The sequence below is a fragment of the Eurosta solidaginis genome, chromosome 5 (genome assembly GCF_040869045.1).
Source record: "Eurosta solidaginis isolate ZX-2024a chromosome 5, ASM4086904v1, whole genome shotgun sequence".
Classification (NCBI taxonomy): domain Eukaryota; kingdom Metazoa; phylum Arthropoda; class Insecta; order Diptera; family Tephritidae; genus Eurosta; species Eurosta solidaginis.
The window spans coordinates 185,206,567-185,225,491 of record NC_090323.1 but is presented as its reverse complement, the minus strand read 5'-3'; the positions used below and the strand labels follow the sequence as shown (position 1 = coordinate 185,225,491).

The 18,925-nt window shown below is 38.7% G+C and overlaps 3 protein-coding genes across 22 annotated transcripts in view; 1 reads left to right on the top strand and 2 right to left on the bottom strand.

Annotated features, from left to right (window-relative positions):
* Positions 1-18,925, bottom strand: part of LOC137251808 (FGGY carbohydrate kinase domain-containing protein) — a 204,417-nt gene that overhangs the window by 61,319 nt on the left and 124,173 nt on the right. The gene's annotated exons all lie outside the window — the stretch shown is intronic.
* LOC137251811 (probable trafficking protein particle complex subunit 13 homolog) overlaps positions 1-18,925 on the top strand; it is a 121,150-nt gene that overhangs the window by 25,674 nt on the left and 76,551 nt on the right. For 4 of the 16 annotated variants that reach the window (XM_067786688.1, XM_067786687.1, XM_067786686.1 and 1 more), the window contains 2 exons: positions 11,685-11,875; positions 11,951-12,653. The exons of 11 other annotated variants lie outside the window; for them this stretch is intronic. In XM_067786688.1, the coding sequence (XP_067642789.1) occupies positions 12,062-12,397 (336 nt within the window). In that variant the 5' untranslated portion in view covers positions 11,685-11,875; positions 11,951-12,061 and the 3' untranslated portion in view covers positions 12,398-12,653. Of the gene's footprint in view, positions 1-11,222; positions 11,623-11,684; positions 11,876-11,950; positions 12,654-18,925 lie in introns of those variants that run through there. One more of the 16 variants, XM_067786684.1, reaches the window with a different exon arrangement.
* On the bottom strand, positions 13,305-14,675 carry LOC137252945 (putative nuclease HARBI1). The gene is made up of 2 exons (XM_067789112.1): positions 14,206-14,675; positions 13,305-14,156 (listed from the first exon to the last, which is right to left on the bottom strand). Exons 1-2 carry the CDS (start codon positions 14,641-14,643, stop codon positions 13,305-13,307), a joined length of 1,290 nt encoding a protein of 429 aa, XP_067645213.1. The 5' UTR covers positions 14,644-14,675.

The window sequence follows — 18,925 nt, the reverse complement described above, 5'->3', positions numbered from 1 at the left end:
GATCCCGAACGGATCCCGACAACTATCCAGAAATGATACCGAAAGGGCCCGCAAATGATCCCGTATTAGTCGAGAAAAAGTCCCGAAATGACCCCGACGGTATGCCGGACGAATCCCAAAAACCATCCAGAAATGATGTCGGAAGGGACCCCAATGATCCCGAAAAAGTCCCGCAATTATTCTGACGGGAATCTGAACGGATACCGAAAACCATCCAAAAGTGATGCCGGAACGGTCCTCAAATGCTCACCTAATAGTCCCAAAATGACCCTGAGGGCATCGCGGACAAATCCCGAAATCCATCCAGAAATGATCTTGGGAAGGTCCCAAAATGATCCCGAAATAGTCTCGGAAAAGTCCAGAAATTACCCTGACGGGTTCCCGGACGAATCCTGAAAGCCATCTCTAAATGAATCCGAAAAAGTCCCGAAATGACCCTGACTGGACCCCGAAAACTATCCAGAAATGATGCCGGAAATGTCCTCAAATGATCACCTAATAGTTCCGAAAAGACCCTGACGGGATCCCGAACGGATCCCGACAACTATCTATAAATGATGCCGAAAGGACCCGCGAATGATCCCGTATTAGTCGAGAAAAAGTCCGGAAAAGAACCCGACGGGATGCCGGACGAATCCCAAAAACCATCCAGAAATGATCTTGGGAGGGTCCCAAAATTATCCCGAAATAGTCTGAGAAAAGTCCAGAAATTACCATGACGGATCCCGGACGAATCCTGAAAACCAATCTTAAATGAATCCGAAAAAGTCCCGAAATGACCCTGACTGGACCCCGAAAGGATCCCGAAAACTATCCAGAAATGATGCCGAAAGGACCCGCGAATGATCCCGTATTAGTCGAGAAAAAGTCCCGAAATGAACCCGACGGGATGCCGGACGAATCCCAAAAACCAGCCAGAAATGATGCCGGAAGGGACACCAAAAGTCCCGCAATAATTCCGACGGGATCCTGAGCGGATACCGAAAACCATCCAGAAGTGATGCCGAAAAGGTCCTCAAATGATCACCTAATAGTCCCAAAATGACCCTGACGGCATCCCGGACAGATCCCGAAATCCATCCAGAAATGATCTTGGGAGGGTCCCAAAATTATCCCGAAATAGTCTGGGAAAAGTCCAGAAATTACCCTGACGTATACCGGACGAATCCCAAAAACCATCCAGAAATGATGTCGGAAGGGACCCCAATGATCCCGAAAAAGTCCCGCAATTATTCCGACAGGAATCTGAACGGATACCGAAAACCATCCAGAAGTGATGCCGGAACGGTCCTCAAATGCTCACCTAATAGTCCCAAAATGACCCTGAGGGCATCGCGGACAAATCCCGAAATCCATCCAGAAATGATCTTGGGAAGGTCCCAAAATGATCCCGAAATAGTCTCGGAAAAGTCCAGAAATTACCCTGACGGGTTCCCGGACGAATCCTGAAAGCCATCCTTAAATGATCCCGAAAAAGCCCCGAAATGACCCTGACGGGATCCCGAAAGGATTCCAAAAACTATCCAGAAATGATGCCGGAAAGGTCCTCAAATGATCCCCTAATAGTTCCGAAAAGACCCTGACGGGATCCCGAACGGATCCCGACAACTATCCAGAAATGATACCGAAAGGGCCCGCAAATGATCCCGTATTACTCGAGAAAAAGTCCCGAAATGACCCCGACGGGATCCCGGACGAATCCCAAAAACCATCCAGAAATGATGCCGGTAGGTATCCCAAATGATCCCGAAATAATCCCGAAATGACCTCGTCGGCATCCCGGACGGATACCAAAAATTATCCAGAAATGATGCCGGAAAGGTCCACAAATGATCCCCTAATAGTCCCGAAATTACCCTGATGGGATCCCGGACGGATCCCGAAAACCATCCAGAAATGATGGCGGAAGAGCCCCCAAATGATCCCGAAAAAGTCCCCAAATGACCCCGACGATATCCCGGACGGATCCCGAAAACCATCCAGAAATGATGCCGGAAGAGCCCCCAAATGATCCCGAAAAAGTCCCCAAATGACCCCGACGAGATCCCGCACGGATCCCGAAAACCATTCAGAAATGATGCCGGATGAGCCCCAAAATGATCCCGAAAAAGTCCCCAAATGACCCCGGCGAGATCCCGGACGGATCCCGAGAACTATCCAGAAATGATGCCGGAAGAGCCCCCAAATGATCCCGAAAAAGTCCCCAAATGACCCCGACGATATCCCGGACGGATCCCGAAAACCATCCAGAAATTATGCCGGAAGAGCCCTCAAATGATCCCGAAAAAGTCCCCATGTGACCCCGACGAGATCCCGCACGGATCCCGAAAACCATCCAGAAATGATGCCGGAAGGGTCCCCAAATGATCGCGAAATAGTCCCGAAATGATTCCGGAATAGTCCCGAAAATGTTCCAAAATAACCCCGACGGGATCCCGGACGGATCCCGTAAACTATACAGAAATGATCCCGGAAGGGTCCCAAAATGATCCCGAAATAGTCCCGAAAAAGTCCCGAAATTACCCCGGCGTAATCCCGGACCGATCCCGAAAACCATCCAGAAATGATCCCGGAAGGGTCTCGATATGACCCTTACGGGATTACAAATAAGGTGAAGCTAATTATAAAACCATGTTAATAAGGCAGCAGGCGCATTGGAGCGAATAAAAAGTTAGATAGAAACATACAGGTAAAGCTAATAAAAGCGTGCTAATAAAAACAATTGATGGAGGGCGGATGGCGGGAGTAGAGGAGAGGACCACTGATCGTTCCTCGAAAATTGTCTAGATCTCGTTCTGTATGTACCAGATACCAAAAACTATTGATTTAGGAGAAAATTTAGATTGAGTTATAACAATTTATGGATTTTACACCAGAGGGGGAGATAAAGGGGGGCGGGCGAAGGGTGTCACTGCTTACTTTGTAAGCCCTCGACTTATTTGACCCCTTTGAGTCTGTGATATTGGTGAAGGCCAGTATACGTAAAGTTATAATGTGTAAAAATTATGAAAAATAATTTCTCGAAGGGTCGTGGGACCCCCACCCCTCTTTCCATGTTCGAAAAAAATTTCGCTAGTAGACTACTGTCTGTGTCCCAAATTTCATCAAAATCCGTGTAGCCATTCTGGCGTGATTCAGTCGCAAAGACGAAAAAATATAATAATTAAATTATAACTGTTCCTAGGGGGCGGGGACCACGCCCCTTTTGAAAAAAATATATAGCTAGTAGATCCTTCTAGACCATTGGCTATATGTGTGCAAAATTTCATCCAAATCGGTTCAGCCGTTCTTGCGTTATTGAGTCACAAAGACAAACGTCTGGACAAACATCCAAACATCCAAACATCCAAACATCCAAACATCTAAACATCCAAACATCTTAACATCCAAACTTTCCCATTTATAATATATATTAGATTAGATTAGATTAGATACATAAATTCGTAAAGATTATCTCACTTTAAAATTTGAGTTAAATAATCTAAATTTTTTTTTGAAACTGAGTCGAGAACTGTGCGTGTGAATGTGCGAATTTTCACCGATCAGCTGTTAGTTGCGTTACTTGTTAAAATTTAAAATGATCTCAAGTGCGTATCTTTTGTTGTAAAGCTTCTCCTGTTGCAGTATTGCTACCATGGCGGAACGATACAAGGTGGCAGAATCTTACTGCGTCGTTGATGTATCAAATCAAATAAAAAAAGTTTATAATCAGCTGTCCCATTCTGCGACCTTGTATCGTTCCGCCATGATTGCTACGTTCTCAAAATCTGGAGTGTGCCCGGTTTCTCTGCAATGCTGACCATGGTTCAACTATATGGTTGGCTTATCTGTACAATAACAAAATATGTCTGTTCAAATTGTCAAAATATGTGTATTGGTGTTGGTGCGAATGGTATGGAATGGAAACATAAAACTTAGCAGTTTTTGTATGTGTAAAAAAATGTTGCCAATGTATTGGTTTCATTTTGGGTTTGCCATCTCCTTTTGACAATCCCATCGACCACGCAATGAAATAAATAAAATCAGCTGATGAGATGAGCCAACCATATAATTGAGCCATTAATGCTGGCTTAAAGCCAAATTAAACTTCCTTAAGCTGGAGACATTGGTGCTTTATCGGTAACCGTATCGGTAACCTTTTAACAGCTGATTCGACCAACCTTATGAGAATCAATGCAATCGATTATTGGTGCCGCTAAGTCGTAACCGTATCGTAGCCAACCAACTGTGTTTTGGTTTACCGTCGTAACGATAAACAGCTGATTACGTTAGGGATACGGATACAGCGATACGACATACGGCACCAATGACTCCGGCTTTAACCCTAACGCCATAGTCGTAACCATACCCATATCCATAACCATCTCAATGTGATCGATTAATGGTGCCTTAACCTAAAAGTCGTGAAAAATTCATAAAAATTAAGAAAACGAAAAAAAATACAGACATATTCCACAAAAAATAAGTCTCTTAGTCATAACGTATTCAAAACAATGAAGAAAATCTACAAAAAGTTATTAAATTCACCAACTCAAATATTTTTAGGTTATGGATATGGCGAGAAACCAAAAACCAATTGATTGGCTATGGCGTTAGCGTTATGGTATGGCACCATTAATCGATTACATTGATTTCCATAAGGTAGGTTCGATCAGAGTTCGTGTGGTGAGGATGGTATTTCAAATATACTTCTCAAGAGAATATCTCTTAATATAGTTGATATATTGAAATACTTATTCAATGCCAGTATTACTCAAGGGATTTTTCCTGATATCCTTAAAAGCGCTGTTGTTATTCCGATTTTCAAAAAGGGGGACAAGAGGGATGCAAACAACTATAGACCCATATCGCTACTCTCAGCTTTATAGAAAGTATTTGAAAAAGCAGTCAAAAAAAGAATTTTAAACTTTCTAGACAATTCAAACTTTTTCAGTCCTATGCAGTTTGGATTTCGTTCCGGCTTATCAACAGAAGACGCTCTGCTGAGTTTCTGCACAAATATTTACAGAGCTCTGGACGGTAAAAGAGACTGCGCTGGCCTATTTGTTGATGTAAAAAAGCCTTTGACATGGTCGATAGAGATATTCTCTTGGATAAAATACACCATGCAGGCCTCCGAGGCTTTATTCATAACTGGTTTAAATCCTATCTTTCTAACAGAATACAAAGAGTAAAAGTAGATAGCAGTTACAGTAGCCCACTGTTTGTAAATCTGGGAGTACCCCAAGGTTCTGTTCTTGGTCCAATATTGTTCCTAATATACATCAATTCAATATTTTCCCTGCCATTTAAGGGCAAAACAACTGCGGTTGCAGATGATCTGGCCATTGCGTACAGTACAACTAGTGAACTTGAATTAATATGTGACATTAACTTTGATTTGCATTTGCTGAGAGCTTGGTTTGCTTCACAGAAACTACTTGTTAGTAATAAAACGAAACTTATGTATTTTAGCCATGTTGCCAAAGAACTACCTAGCTGTGATATTATATTTCATGCCGAAGAATGCCTCCGATTTAACTTACACCATATGGAGTGCACTCAGAATGTTGCGATAAGTTCTTTCGATTGCAATATTCAATGCAGCGACAACTGTTTCAGAGTTGATGTTGTTGAGAATTTTAAATATCTTGGTATAATAATTGGCAATCGTGTGAATTGGTCTGCGCACATCCATACATTGAAACAGTATTTTCTCTATACTACTAGGCAGTTCTATCGTCTCAAAAAGTGTTGCACTGTATCTACTTTAAAAACTGTTTACTACAGCATATTCCAATCTAAACTTCAATATGGTATCAGCTGCTGGGGTGGCGCCTCGGCAAATAAACTGTCACCACTTGTAACGATTCAAAAGGGAATTATTAGACGTATCTGTAGTGCAAAATATAGATCACACTCTATGCCGCTTTTTAGGAGACTGGATATACTACCGTGCCGTCATTTGTATTTATATAAAGTCATGAGTATTTTCTTTATTCGTTCAGGTTACTTGGAAAGCTTTCCCTCAGAAGTCTATAACTTACGTAGGAATATACTTCCAACTGTACAAATTCCGTATTCTAGAACATCACACTTTAGAAGCTTTTATATTTACACGTCGCGCAAGTTCTTCAACTCCCTTCCTAACACTGTACAGGTTATTAGAAATTTTAACTTCTTTCAAAAAACAGTTAAACTGTATCTGCTTGGACATAATCATTATGAACTGGAATCGCTGCTGAGGGCGATTTTATAAAAAATTAAAAATATAAAAATAATTTTACCTGAAGTTCTTTTTTAATAAAATTTTTTAGTATTAGTAAATATTTAATGTACACCCCACACAAAAACAAAAACAGTATATAATTATTGAAAATGGCATTAGTACTATTTTAATTCTTAAAATAATAATTGCCATCTACCTTTCGTAAGCTATGTTATAGTTAATGTGTTGAATACAATATGGAAATTTAAAATATGTACATAGCATTAAGAAAATGATTAATAAATGAAGTGAAGTGAAGTGAACTATCTGAGAGGGAACATATGAAATGTAGTCAAATGCACCCCACGCTTTTTACTCTGAATTAAATTATTCTGTTAATAACTTAAATTTTATTATAATTTTATTTTGAGGTGATTAACTATAAACGATTGTTTAACCTTCTACTACTGTTATATAAACACTTTTTAATTGAAATTTATCTTCTATTTTTTAGTTCGGTTTGCTATAAAAGCGTGTTTTTTTAGTTTTTTTAAACTATTATTTATTTTTATTTTTTTAGTTCAAATAATTTTAAAAATTTTAGTCGAGAGTGGTGAAACCTCGAAACGCCACGGTCCATGGATGAATCCAACCCCACGGCACCGAAAAGGGCCAAGACGCAGGGAATCTGGACGCGGTCTTTCGCCGAAATTGCCAAGGGTCGGCAGATCAAACCTATAGCCATTCAAAGTGGTAATAAGGCCAATTGACCTTGTGGCCGTTCACCTTATGTCAACACACCATCATATTAATGTATTGTCATCGAGCCTTGATATGTATGCAAAGTTTCAATCAAAGTTATGGCCGTTCAAAGTGGTAATAAGGCCAATTGACCTTATGGCCATTGACCTTATGTCAACACACCATCATATTAATGCATTGTGATCGAGCCTTGATATGTGTGCAAAGTTTCAATCAAACTTATGGCCATTCAAATTGGTAATAAGGCCAATTGACCTTATGGCCGTTGACCTTATGTCAACACACCATCATATTAATGCATTGTCATCGAGCCTTGATATGTGTGCAAAGTTTCAATCAAACTTATGGCCGTTCAAAGTGGTAATAAGGCCAATTGACCTTATGGCCGTTGACCTTATGTCACCACACCATCACATTAATGCATTGTCGTCGGTCCTTGATACGTATGCAAAGTTTCAAATTAATCAGACTTCTAGAAACCGGTGAAAATTAAGCTCAAAAATTCCGCTACATACAGGCCAAGCTAATAAAAGCGTGTTAAGAAAGGGCTCCAGTATGCTCTTTCGTAGATGTGCCATGCATCCACTTCTATCATTAATAAAGGAATGCGTTTTTCGCATTATGTGGAAGATTTCAAATCTATGGCCATTTGTGGTGGTGATAAGTTCAATTGACCTTATGTCCGTTAAACTTATGTCAACCCACCATCACATTATTGCATTGTCATCGAGCCTTGATACGTGTGCAAAGTTTCAATCAAACTTATGGCCATTCAAAGTGGTAATAAGGCCAATTGACCTTATGGCCGTTGATCTTATGTTACCACACCATCACATTAATGCATTGTCATCGACCCTTGATACGTGTGCAAAGTTTCAATCAAACTCATGGCCATTCAAAGTGGTAATAAGGCCAATTGACTTTATGGCTGTTGACCTTATGTCAACACAACATCATATTAATGCATTGTCATCGAGCCTTGATATGTGTGCAAAGTTTCAATCAAACTTATGGCCATTCAAATTGGTAATAAGGCCAATTGACCTTATGGCCGTTGACCTTATGTCAACACACCATCATATTAATGCATTGTCATCGAGCCTTGATATGTGTGCAAAGTTTCAATCAAACTTATGGCCGTTCAAAGTGGTAATAAGGCCAATTGACCTTATGGCCGTTGACCTTATGTCAACCCACCATCACATTAATGCATTGTCATCGGTCCTTGATACGTATGCAAAGTTTCAAATTAATCAGAATTCTAGAAACCGGTGAAAATTAAGCTCTAAGATTCCGCTACATACAGGCCAAGCTAATAAAAGCGTGTTAATGAAAAGTGTTAATGAGTATTTTAAAAGGAAGTGGGCCTTAGTTCTATAGCTGGACGCCTTTTCGATATATCGCCATTAAGGTGGACCAGGGGTGACTCTAGAATTTGTTTGTACGATATGGGTATCAAATGAAAGGTGTTAATGAGTATTTTAAAAGGGAGTGGGCCTTAGTTCTATAGGTGGACTTCTTTTCGAGATATCGCCATAAAGGTGGACCAGGGGTGACTAGAATTTGTTTGTACGATATGGGTATCAAATGAAAAGTCTTAATGAGTATTTTAAAAGGGAGTGGGCCTTAGTTCTATAGGTGGACGCCTTTTCGAGATATCACCATAAAGGTGGACCAGGGGTGACTCTAGAATTCGTTTGTACAATATGGGTATCAACCGAAAGGTGTTAATGAGTATTTTAAAAGGGAGTGGTGGTAGTTGTATATGTGAAGGCGTTTTCGAGATATTGACCAAAATGTGGACCAGGGTGACCCAGAACACCATCTGTCGGGTACCGCTAATTTATTTATATATGTAATACCACGAATAGTATTCCTGCCAAGATTCCAAAGGCTTTTGATTTCGCCCTGCAGAACTTTTTCATTTTCTTCTACTTAATATGGTAGGTGTCACACCCATTTTGCAAAGTTTTTTTCTAAAGTTATATTTTGCGTCAATAAACCAATCCAATTACCATGTTTCATCCTTTTTTCGTATTTGGTATAGAATAATGGCATTTTTTTCATTTTTCGTAACTTTCGATATCAAAAAAGTGGGCGTGGTCAAGTCGGATTTCGGCCATTTTTTACACCAATACAAAGTCAGTTCAGTAAAGATATATCGATTTTTGCTCAAGTTATCGTGTTAACGGCCGAGCGGAGGACAGACGGCCGGCTGTGTATAAAACTGGGCGTGGCTTCAACCGATTTCGCCCTTTTTCACAGAAAACAGTTATCCTCCTAGAATCTAAGACCCTACCAAATTTCACAAGGATTGCTAAATTTTTGTTCGACTTATGGCATAAAAAGTATCCTAGAAAAATTAAATGAAAAGGGGCTAAGCCACGCCCATTTTGAAATTTTCTTTTATTTTTGTACTTTATTGCACCATATCATTATTGGAGTCGAATGTTGACATAAGTATATCAGATACTGTAAAGATATTAAATTTTTTGTTAAAATTTGACTTTAAAAAAAAAATTTGACTTTTCTTTAAAGTGGGCGGGGTCGTTCTCCGATTTTGCTAATTTTTATTAAGCATTCATATAGTAATAGGAGTAACGTTCCTGCCAAATTTCATTATGATATCTTTAACGACTGCCAAATTACAGCTTGCAAAACTTTTAAATTACCTTCTTTTAAAAGTGGGCGATGCCACGCCCATTGTCAAAAATTTTACCAATTTTCTATTCTCCATCATAAGTTCAACTCACCTACCAAGTTTCATCGCTTTATCCGCTTTATCCGTCTTTTTCGGTTTTTCGAAATTTTCGATAATGAAAAAGTGGGCGTGGTTATAGTCCGATATCGTTCATTTTAAACAGCGATCAGAGACGAGTGCCCAGGAACCTACATACCAAATTTCATCAAGATACCTGAAAATTTACCCAAGTTATCGTGTTAACGGACAGAAGGACGGACGGACGGACAGACGGACATGGCTCAATAAAATTTTTTTTCGATACTGATGATTTTGATATATGGAAGTCTATATCTATCTCGATTCCTTTATACCTGTACAACCAACCGTTATCCAATCAAAGTTAATATACTCTGTGAGCTCTGCTCAACTGAGTATAAAAATATGACAAATCCGACGTTATATACCGGATTCCTTGCAAAAATGAGGGGTCCTATGCCCTAAGGTATACGTTGATATTACTAAGCTCAGACTAAAAACAAGGATTTCCGCGCATAATCAAATTTAAAAAATCGCGACCACCCTAATGAAAACAAAGCAGCTTTAAGTCAGCATTCATGGCTCAATTATTGGTTGGCTCATCTCATCATCTGATTTTATTTATTTCATTGCATGGTCGATGGGATTGTCAACTGAGATGGCAAACTCAAAATGAAACCAACACATTGGCAAAGAGGATAAATATAATAAGAGCCGTCACTCGTTATTTTTTAAGCATTTACTCGATGTAAACTGTGAGGTAGTCGCTACTTTTGTTTTATGAGGGACATTTTTGAATTTCCTTCCATTTATCCATGCGGTGTTGTCACTTTATGCAACACAAATACCCTATGAAAATGTATAGAAGACATTTATAAACATCTCGCCAAAAAAAAAGTAGCGACTACCTCACAGTTTACATCGAGTAAATGCCTAAAAAATAACCAGTGACGGCTCTTATTATATTTATCCTCTTTGACATTGGCAACATTTTCTTACACATACAAAAACTGCTAAGTTTTATGTTTCCATTCCATACCATTCGCACAAACACCAATACACAGATTTTGACAGTTTGAACAGACATATTTTGTTATTGTACAGATGAGCCAACCATATATGTATGTAGTTGAACCATGGTCAGCATTGCAGAGAAACCGGGCACACTCCAGATTTTGAGAACGTAGCAATAATGGCGGAACGATACAAGGTGGCAGCATGGGATAGCTGATTATAAACTTTTTTATTTGATTTGATACATACAGCGCAGTACGATTTTGATATTTGGCCATCGAATTTACAAAAACAAAGTACATAGAATTTTTATATATGTTTGTAGGTATGTAACCATGCTGCTACCTTGTATCGTTCCGCCATGGTACCAATAATGCTACAGGAGAAGCATTACAACAAAAGATACTGTTAACAATAACTGATATGGCAACCCTGCTAATATTTGCTTATGTCATATGTATAATATTACTTTACATTCTTTTTATACGCTAATTACACGGCACAAGTATCCTTGTGCCAATTACCAATTTGCACAAGGATTTGCCCGGTGTGTGCAGTGTTTGCGCTATTTGTGCAGAGAACTGCGCTAAAATCAAAACGATTTTGATATTTACGCATGCTGCAAAAATTGCACATGCTTTTTTCTTCGTGTGAGGTGAATGTTATACAGTTTACCTGTGGTTTCTGATAACATAACATCGCTTAAAAATTTTATTATCGAAGGCGTAAAGACCATATCTAGCTTGTACCAGGAATTCAATAAAAGTGAAAAAGCGTAATTATAAATAAAATGGAAAATAAACGCTTCTGGTGCCAGTTTTTTGACTTGTGTCGTGAATTACCAGCACTGTGGAAAATAAGGAGTGCTGATTACAGCAATAGAACGCTAAAAAGCTAAAATTCATCTTATTGCCACAATCTTTCGGTTCCATATATTTAGGTAAAATTTTCAGATGTCCTGCAGCATTTGTAGGTGATAATGCGATCTTTTTTTTATTGCAGGTGAAACATTTGCTAGCTACATTTGTGTGCATAACCACCTATTCTGTGGATGGTGTTACTGTTAAAGCCGATTTACAATCTAATACATTAAAACCCTGCGACTAGAGAACACTGTTGGAAAATTAGATATTGTATGGCGCTCGAATCTTGGCGAAAAAGGACGTTTGCAAACGAATCAATTGCAACGATTGGTATGTGCATATCAAGAACACTGAAATAGTTGATTCAATAACAATATTAATTTTACCATTGGTTTTATATTTCAGCCCTTTGAATACAAAGATGTACGCCTCGAAGTTATTGATGCACAAAATATTGTCAAAATAGGTGAAGCTTTTACGTTTGTTTGTCGTTTGTCCAATACTGCAGAACGTCCAATGGATTTAGTCGTCAAATTAGAAACTCAACTTGAACTCAATTGTGATTATAGTGGTGCTGCAGAGTTTTCAATTGGTAAATTAGCATCAGGTGAACAACGTGAATTTCCGCTTACGGTGTGTCCAGCGCGTTTGGGTCTTATCAAAATTAGTCCGTTGCTACTAACAAATATACTACAAAAGGAACAGTATATTATAGAAAAAGTGGTTGATGTATTTGTTGTAGATACAGATTATCATGAAGATGAAGCATTCCAAGTTAATAAATTTGTACGTTACGATAATGCAAGGCCAAAGCAAATGGAGGAGCGTACGCTGCAGCTGCAAGTGGTTTGAGACAAGTTTTAAAGGACATGTACATATAAGCTATTTATAAGGTGTTGATGTGTTTGGAGAAACATTTGAAATTGCTGGAAGTATTTCGTATTAGAAATGTGTAAGCATTTAGCAAACATTAGAAAAGCTATTGTTTGTATTTAATAGGTTTAAATAAAAATGTTACACTGTAAATTTAATCATAATTATCATACCGATGGGTTTGTATCACTGCGTTCACTGAACTTTGGACATCTTTTTTTACTTGTTGGAAAGGGTTTCTTAAGTTCATCTAAAATTTTTTCTTCCATTCAATCGGGTGGTATAAATTTGCCCCGTAAACTAGTTTTTGTTGTTGTAGCAATGTTTCGCCCCACCTAATAGCTGCGACCGATCACAAATTGTCATCAATATCCTCTAACGGGAGTCCAAGGAAACTTGCTGTTTCGACAGGGGTGGACCATAGTGAAAGGGGTGTTAGAGGCGTTGGTTCCACATTACAATTAAAGAGATGGTTGGTGTCATGTGTGGACACATTGCAAGCGGGGCATACATTTTGTATGTCGGGGTTGATTCTGGATATGTAAGAGTTTAACCTGTTACAGTATCCAGAACGAAGTTGAGCCAGAGTGACTCGTGTTTCCCTGGGGAGTATGCGTTCCTCTTCCACAAGTTTTGGGTACTGTTCCCTGAGTACTGGATCTAAACTGTTTTCAATTAGAAAAAAAACTCAGATAACTTCGACTGCCTGCGCTAAAGCAATTTTATTTTTCCTTTTTATTTCTGTTACCATTGTGTACACCCCCCGGCGTACGATGCTATGGTAACTACTTCTGGTAGGGAAGGGAACTTGAGGTACCCATAATTAACCACTGGTTGGTTCATACATTTTTTTATTTTGACTCATAAATACAAATGTTAATACATATTATATTAGTTGCCTATTACTATTGGCATTTTTGTTTACGAGTTTATTATACACTTTATCTTGCCATGGAACCGTGCCAACAGAACTAAAATATATTCTAAATTTGTTTCTCATATGTTTTGCATTTGCGGATGTATTTCTAATTGCTGTGGAACTTAAAGAATCTAAGACATCTCCCTTTTCTTGCGATCCAGGTGTTTCGAAAGCTTCTGTGGTTTCCACATTTGAACAGGGCTCAGCAGTAAAATATGTTTCACATTTTGATTTACGCAAGAAGTTGTGCAAATAACAACACGCCAAAACAAATTTTGTGGATTTATCTGGCGAGAAATTTAAAGTATTCAAAAGGATTCTAAAACGCGAAACCAAGATTCCGAAAACCTTTTCGACCAATCCACGTGCGCGCGATAGCCTATAATTAAATATTATATCACTCTTTTCGAGGGAGTTGTGGCTGAAAGGTTTCATTATATTTTCCATTAGTGGAAATGCGTCGTCAGCAACAAACACAAATGGCATTTTTTCATTATATCCTGGAAGCAATTCAGGTTTTGGTAGTCGTAATTTATTTTCTTTACGCTGCTTGAAAAACTTGGTTTGACTAAATAAACCAGCATCTGAAGCTCTTCCATTTGCACCAACATCGACCATCAAAAATTCATAATTTGCGTTTACTACAGCCATCATAATAATAGAGAAATGCTTTTTATAATTAAAGTAAAACGACCCCGACCCAGGTGGTTTTTTTATGTTAACGTGCTTGCCGTCAATCGCACCGCTGCAGTGGAGAAAATTCCATCGCTGGTTAAAGGCGTTTGCTTCCATCTTCCACTCGTTTTCATTTGTTGGCAACTGTAAGATGATTGAAATGTACTAATTGTTTAAAATATGTAACAAATACCTTTATGTAGTCTTTTAGCTCTTCTATTATAGCATCACAAGTCTCGCTTACAATCTTGCCGATAGCTTGTGGAGAAATTGCTGTAAGGAATTTTAGGTCCTCAAAACTATTGCCGCTTGCCAAAAAACGCAATGTTAAAGTTAAACGATGACGCGCAGGAATAGCTTTCCTCATCACAGTGTCTCGTTTATTAATTCGATGCGCTACTTTAGACAAAAGTACTTCAAATGTTTCTTTATCCATTCTTACATAATTTTTAAAGTCACGTTGAGACGTAAACTCAAGTTCCCGAAGTAATTTTTTCTGTCCCAATACATTTCGTTTTTTATACCACAATTGTGACCAAATCCGTTTACCCTTTTGCTTTCTTTTCTTTCTTTTTAATGCAATCGAAAGAAGTAAAGCCGCACTTGCCTTCTTTATGCAATTAGAACACATGATTCGTTTGTTGCGCTAGTTTAAAAATGAATATTGCGCAGAGTTTTTGAGCCGTGTATGTCAAAATTCTCCTTTGCACAAATTTCGTCGTTTTATATTTGCGCATGGCTTTTGTGTCGTGTATGGGCCGTATAAGGTCGTAACCGTATCGTAGCCAGCCAATTGGGTTTTGGTTTCCGTCGTAACGATAAACAGCTGATTACGTTAGGGATACGGATACAGCGATACGACATACGGCACCAATGACTCCAGCTTAAACCTGTTTTGTTTTCATTAGGGTGGTCGCGATTTTTTAAATTTGATTTATGCGCGGAAATCCTTGTTTTTAGTCTGGACTTAGTAGTACCAACTTATACCTTAGGGCATACGTAGGACCCGTCATTTTTGCAAGGAATCCGGTATATAACATCGGATTTCTCATATTTTTTATACTCAGTTGAGCAGGGCTCACAGAGTATATTAACTTTGGATAACGGTTGGTTGTACAGGTATAAAGGAATCGAGATAGATATAGACTTTCATATATCAAAATCATCAGGATCGAAAAAAAATTTGATTGAGCCATGTCCGTCCGTCCGTCCGTCTGTCCGTTAACACGATAACTTGAGTTAATTTTGAGGTATCTTGATGAAATTTGGTATGTAGGTTCCTGGGCACTCATCTCAGATCGCTATTTAAAATGAACGATATCAGACTATAACCACGCCCACTTTTTCGATATCGAAAATTTCGGAAGACCGAAAAAGTTGAACTTATGGCGCAGAATAGAAAGTTAGTAAAATTTTGGACAATGGGCGTGGCACCGCCAACTTTTAAAAGAAGATAATTTAAAAGTTCTGCAAGCGGTAATTTGGCAGTAGTTGAAGATATCATGATGAAATTTGGTAGGAACGTTACTCGTATTACTATATGTATGCTTAATCATGAAAAATGGCCGAAATCCGACTATGACCACGCCCACTTTTTCGATATCGAAAATTACGAAAAATGAAAAAAATGCCATAATTCTATACCAAATACGAAAAAAGGGATGAAACATGGTAATTGGATTGGTTTATTGACGCAAAATATAACTTTAGAAAAAAATTTTGTAAAATGGGTGTGACACCTACCATATTAAGTAGAAGAAAATGAAAAAGTTCTGCAGGGCGATATAAAAAACCCTTGAAATCTTGGCAGGAATACTGTTCGTGGTATTATATATATAAATAAATTAGCGGTACCCGACAGATGATGTTCTGGGTCACCCTGGTCCACATTTTGGTTGATATCTCGAAAACGCCTTCACATATACAACTACCACCACTCCCTTTTAAAATTCTTATTAGTACCTTTAATTTGATACCCATATCGTACAAACACATTCTAGAGTCACCCCTGGTCCACCTTTATGGCGATATCTCGAAAAGGCGTTAACCTATAGAACTAAGCCCTACGCCCTTTTAAAATACTAATTAACACCTTTCGTTTGATACCCATATTGTACAAACACATTCTAGAGTCACCCCTGGTCCACCTTTATGCCGATATCTCGAAAAGGCGACCACCTATACAACTACCACCACTCCCTTTTAAAACCCTCATTAATACCTTTAATTTGATACCCATATCGTACAAACACATTCTAGAGTCAACCCTGGTCCACCTTTATGGCGATATCTCGAAAAGGCGTTAACCTATAGAACTAAGCCCTACGCCCTTTTAAAATACTCATTAACACCTTTCGTTTGATACCCATATTGTACAAACACATTCTAGAGTCACCCCTGGTCCACCTTTATGGCGATATCTCGAAAAGGCGTTAACCTATAGAACTAAGCCCTACACCCTTTTAAAATACTCATTAACACCTTTCGTTTGATACCCATATTGTACAAACACATTCTAGAGTCACCCCTGGTCCACCTTTATGGCGATATCTCGAAAAGGCGTCCACCTATAGAACTAAGGCCCACTCCATTTAAAATACTCATTAACACCTTTCGTTTGATATCCATATTGTACAAACGCATTCTAGAGTCACTCCTGGTCCACCTTTATGCCGATATCCCGAAAAGGCGACCACCTATACAACTACCACCACTCCCTTTTAAAACCCTCATTAATACCTTTAATTTGATACCCATATCGTACAAACACATTCTAGGGTCACCCCTGATCCACCTTTATGGCGATATCTCGAAACGGCGTCCACCTATGGAACTAAGGATCACTCCCTTTTAAAATACTCATTAACACCTTTTATTTGATACCCATATCGTACAAGCAAATTCTAGTCACCCCTGGTCCACCTTTATGCCGATATCTCGAAAAAGCGACCACCTATACAACTACCAACACTCCCTTTTAAAACCCTCATTAATACCTTTAATTTTATACTCATATCGTACAAACACATTCTAGATTCACCCATGGTCCACCTTTATGGCGATATCTCGAAAAGGCGTCCACTTATAGAACTAAGGCCCTCTGCCTTTTAAAATACTCATTAACACCTTTTGTTTGATACCCATATTGTACAAACGCATTCTAGAGTCACCCCTGGTCCACCTTTATGCCGATATCTCGAAAAGGCGACCACCTATACAACTACCACCACTCCCTTTTAAAACCCTCATTAATACCTTTAATTTGATACCCATATCGTACAAACACATTCTAGAGTCACCCCTGGTCCACCTTTATGGCGATATCTCGAAAAGGCGTTAACCTATAGAACTAAACCCTACGCCCTTTTAAAATACTCATTAACACCTTTCGTTTGATACCCATATTGTACAAAAACATTCTAGAGTCACCCCTGGTCCACCTTTATGGCGATATCTCGAAAAGGCGTCCACCTATAGAACTAAGGCCCACTCCCTTTAAAATACTCATTAACACCTTTCGTTTGATAGCCATATTGTACAAACGCATTCTAGAGTCACTCCTGGTCCACCTTTATGCCGATATCCCGAAAAGGCGACCACCTATACAACTACCACCACTCCCTTTTAAAACCCATTAATACCTTTAATTTGATACCCATATCGTACAAACACATTCTAGAGTCACCCCTGGTCCACCTTTATGGCGATATCTCGAAAAGGCGTCCACCTATAGAACTAAGCCCCACGCTCTTTTAAAATACTCATTAACACCTTTCGTTTGATACCCATATTGTACAAACGCATTCTAGAGTCACCCTGTGGTGGAATTCACTAACTTTTTTAACGACATTTGCCATCGCTCTATTTGCGAATCGATAACTATAACAATTTCGTTATTCAGTAACTATTTTGTATCGATATTCGTTTATCGACGATCAGCTGTGTCGTTAAATAAACGGCAAGTAAATAGGCTGCGTTAAAAATCACGATATTAATATTTCTGACAATTTTAGTTAAAAAAGAAAATTGAAACTTTAATTAAATACTTTCAAACACGAAAAGCTGCTTTATTTATAAATCAAATGGCATTTGAGTACTTGGCGTACGTTTTATCACAAAATGAAGAATTACTAAGTCCATCGCCAGTGGTAAATAGAGAAGTAGATGACCCATTCCACTTGAATGCAACGGCATTTCTAAAGCTGTACCGACTAACCCTAGACTTGGCTCATGATATTATTTCTCAACTTTATGGTCAATTAAAGGGTACAAGAATAACTGCGATATCAACAGAGAACAAAAATTAAAACCGAATTTACTTACGTTTTGTTAAAATATGTAAAAACTTTTAAAAGTAGTTAGTATGCGGAATTTATTTATTTTTGGCACTCCTTTTATGCTTTTCGCATTTTTTAGGTTTCGTTAAGCTGTGCTGCCACCTTTATACTATTAAAACGAAATTTAAAAGTAATTTATTTCGATTCGTTAAAACTAAGTTAGTGAATAAGACAATCGATAAGGCAAGCGACAAAATCGTTAATTAAAATCTCAACAAATCGCATCGTTATAAGTTAGTGAATTCCGCTACTGGTCCACCTTTATGCCGATATCGCGAAAAGGCGACCACCTATACAACTACCACCACTCGCTTTTAAAACCCTCATTAATACCTTTAATTTGATACCCATATCGTACAAACACATTCTAGAGTCACCCCTGGTCCACCATAATGGCGATATCTCGAAAAGGCGTCCACCTATAGAACTAAACCCCACGGCCATTTGAAATAATCATTAACACCTTTCGTTTGATACCCATATTGTACAAACGCATTCTAGAGTCACCCCTGGTCCACCTTTATGGCGGGATCTCGAAAAGGCGTCCACCTATAGAACTAAGGCCCACTCTCTTTT

Bases quoted from the DNA above. Each gene is read 5' to 3' on its own strand.
- LOC137252945 (XM_067789112.1), bottom strand. From the start codon at position 14,643: ATGTGTTCTAATTGCATAAAGAAGGCAAGTGCGGCTTTACTTCTTTCG. The intron at 14,157-14,205 runs GTATTTGTTACA...ATCATCTTACAG, and splicing joins AGCTAAAAGACTACATAAAG to TTGCCAACAAATGAAAACGA.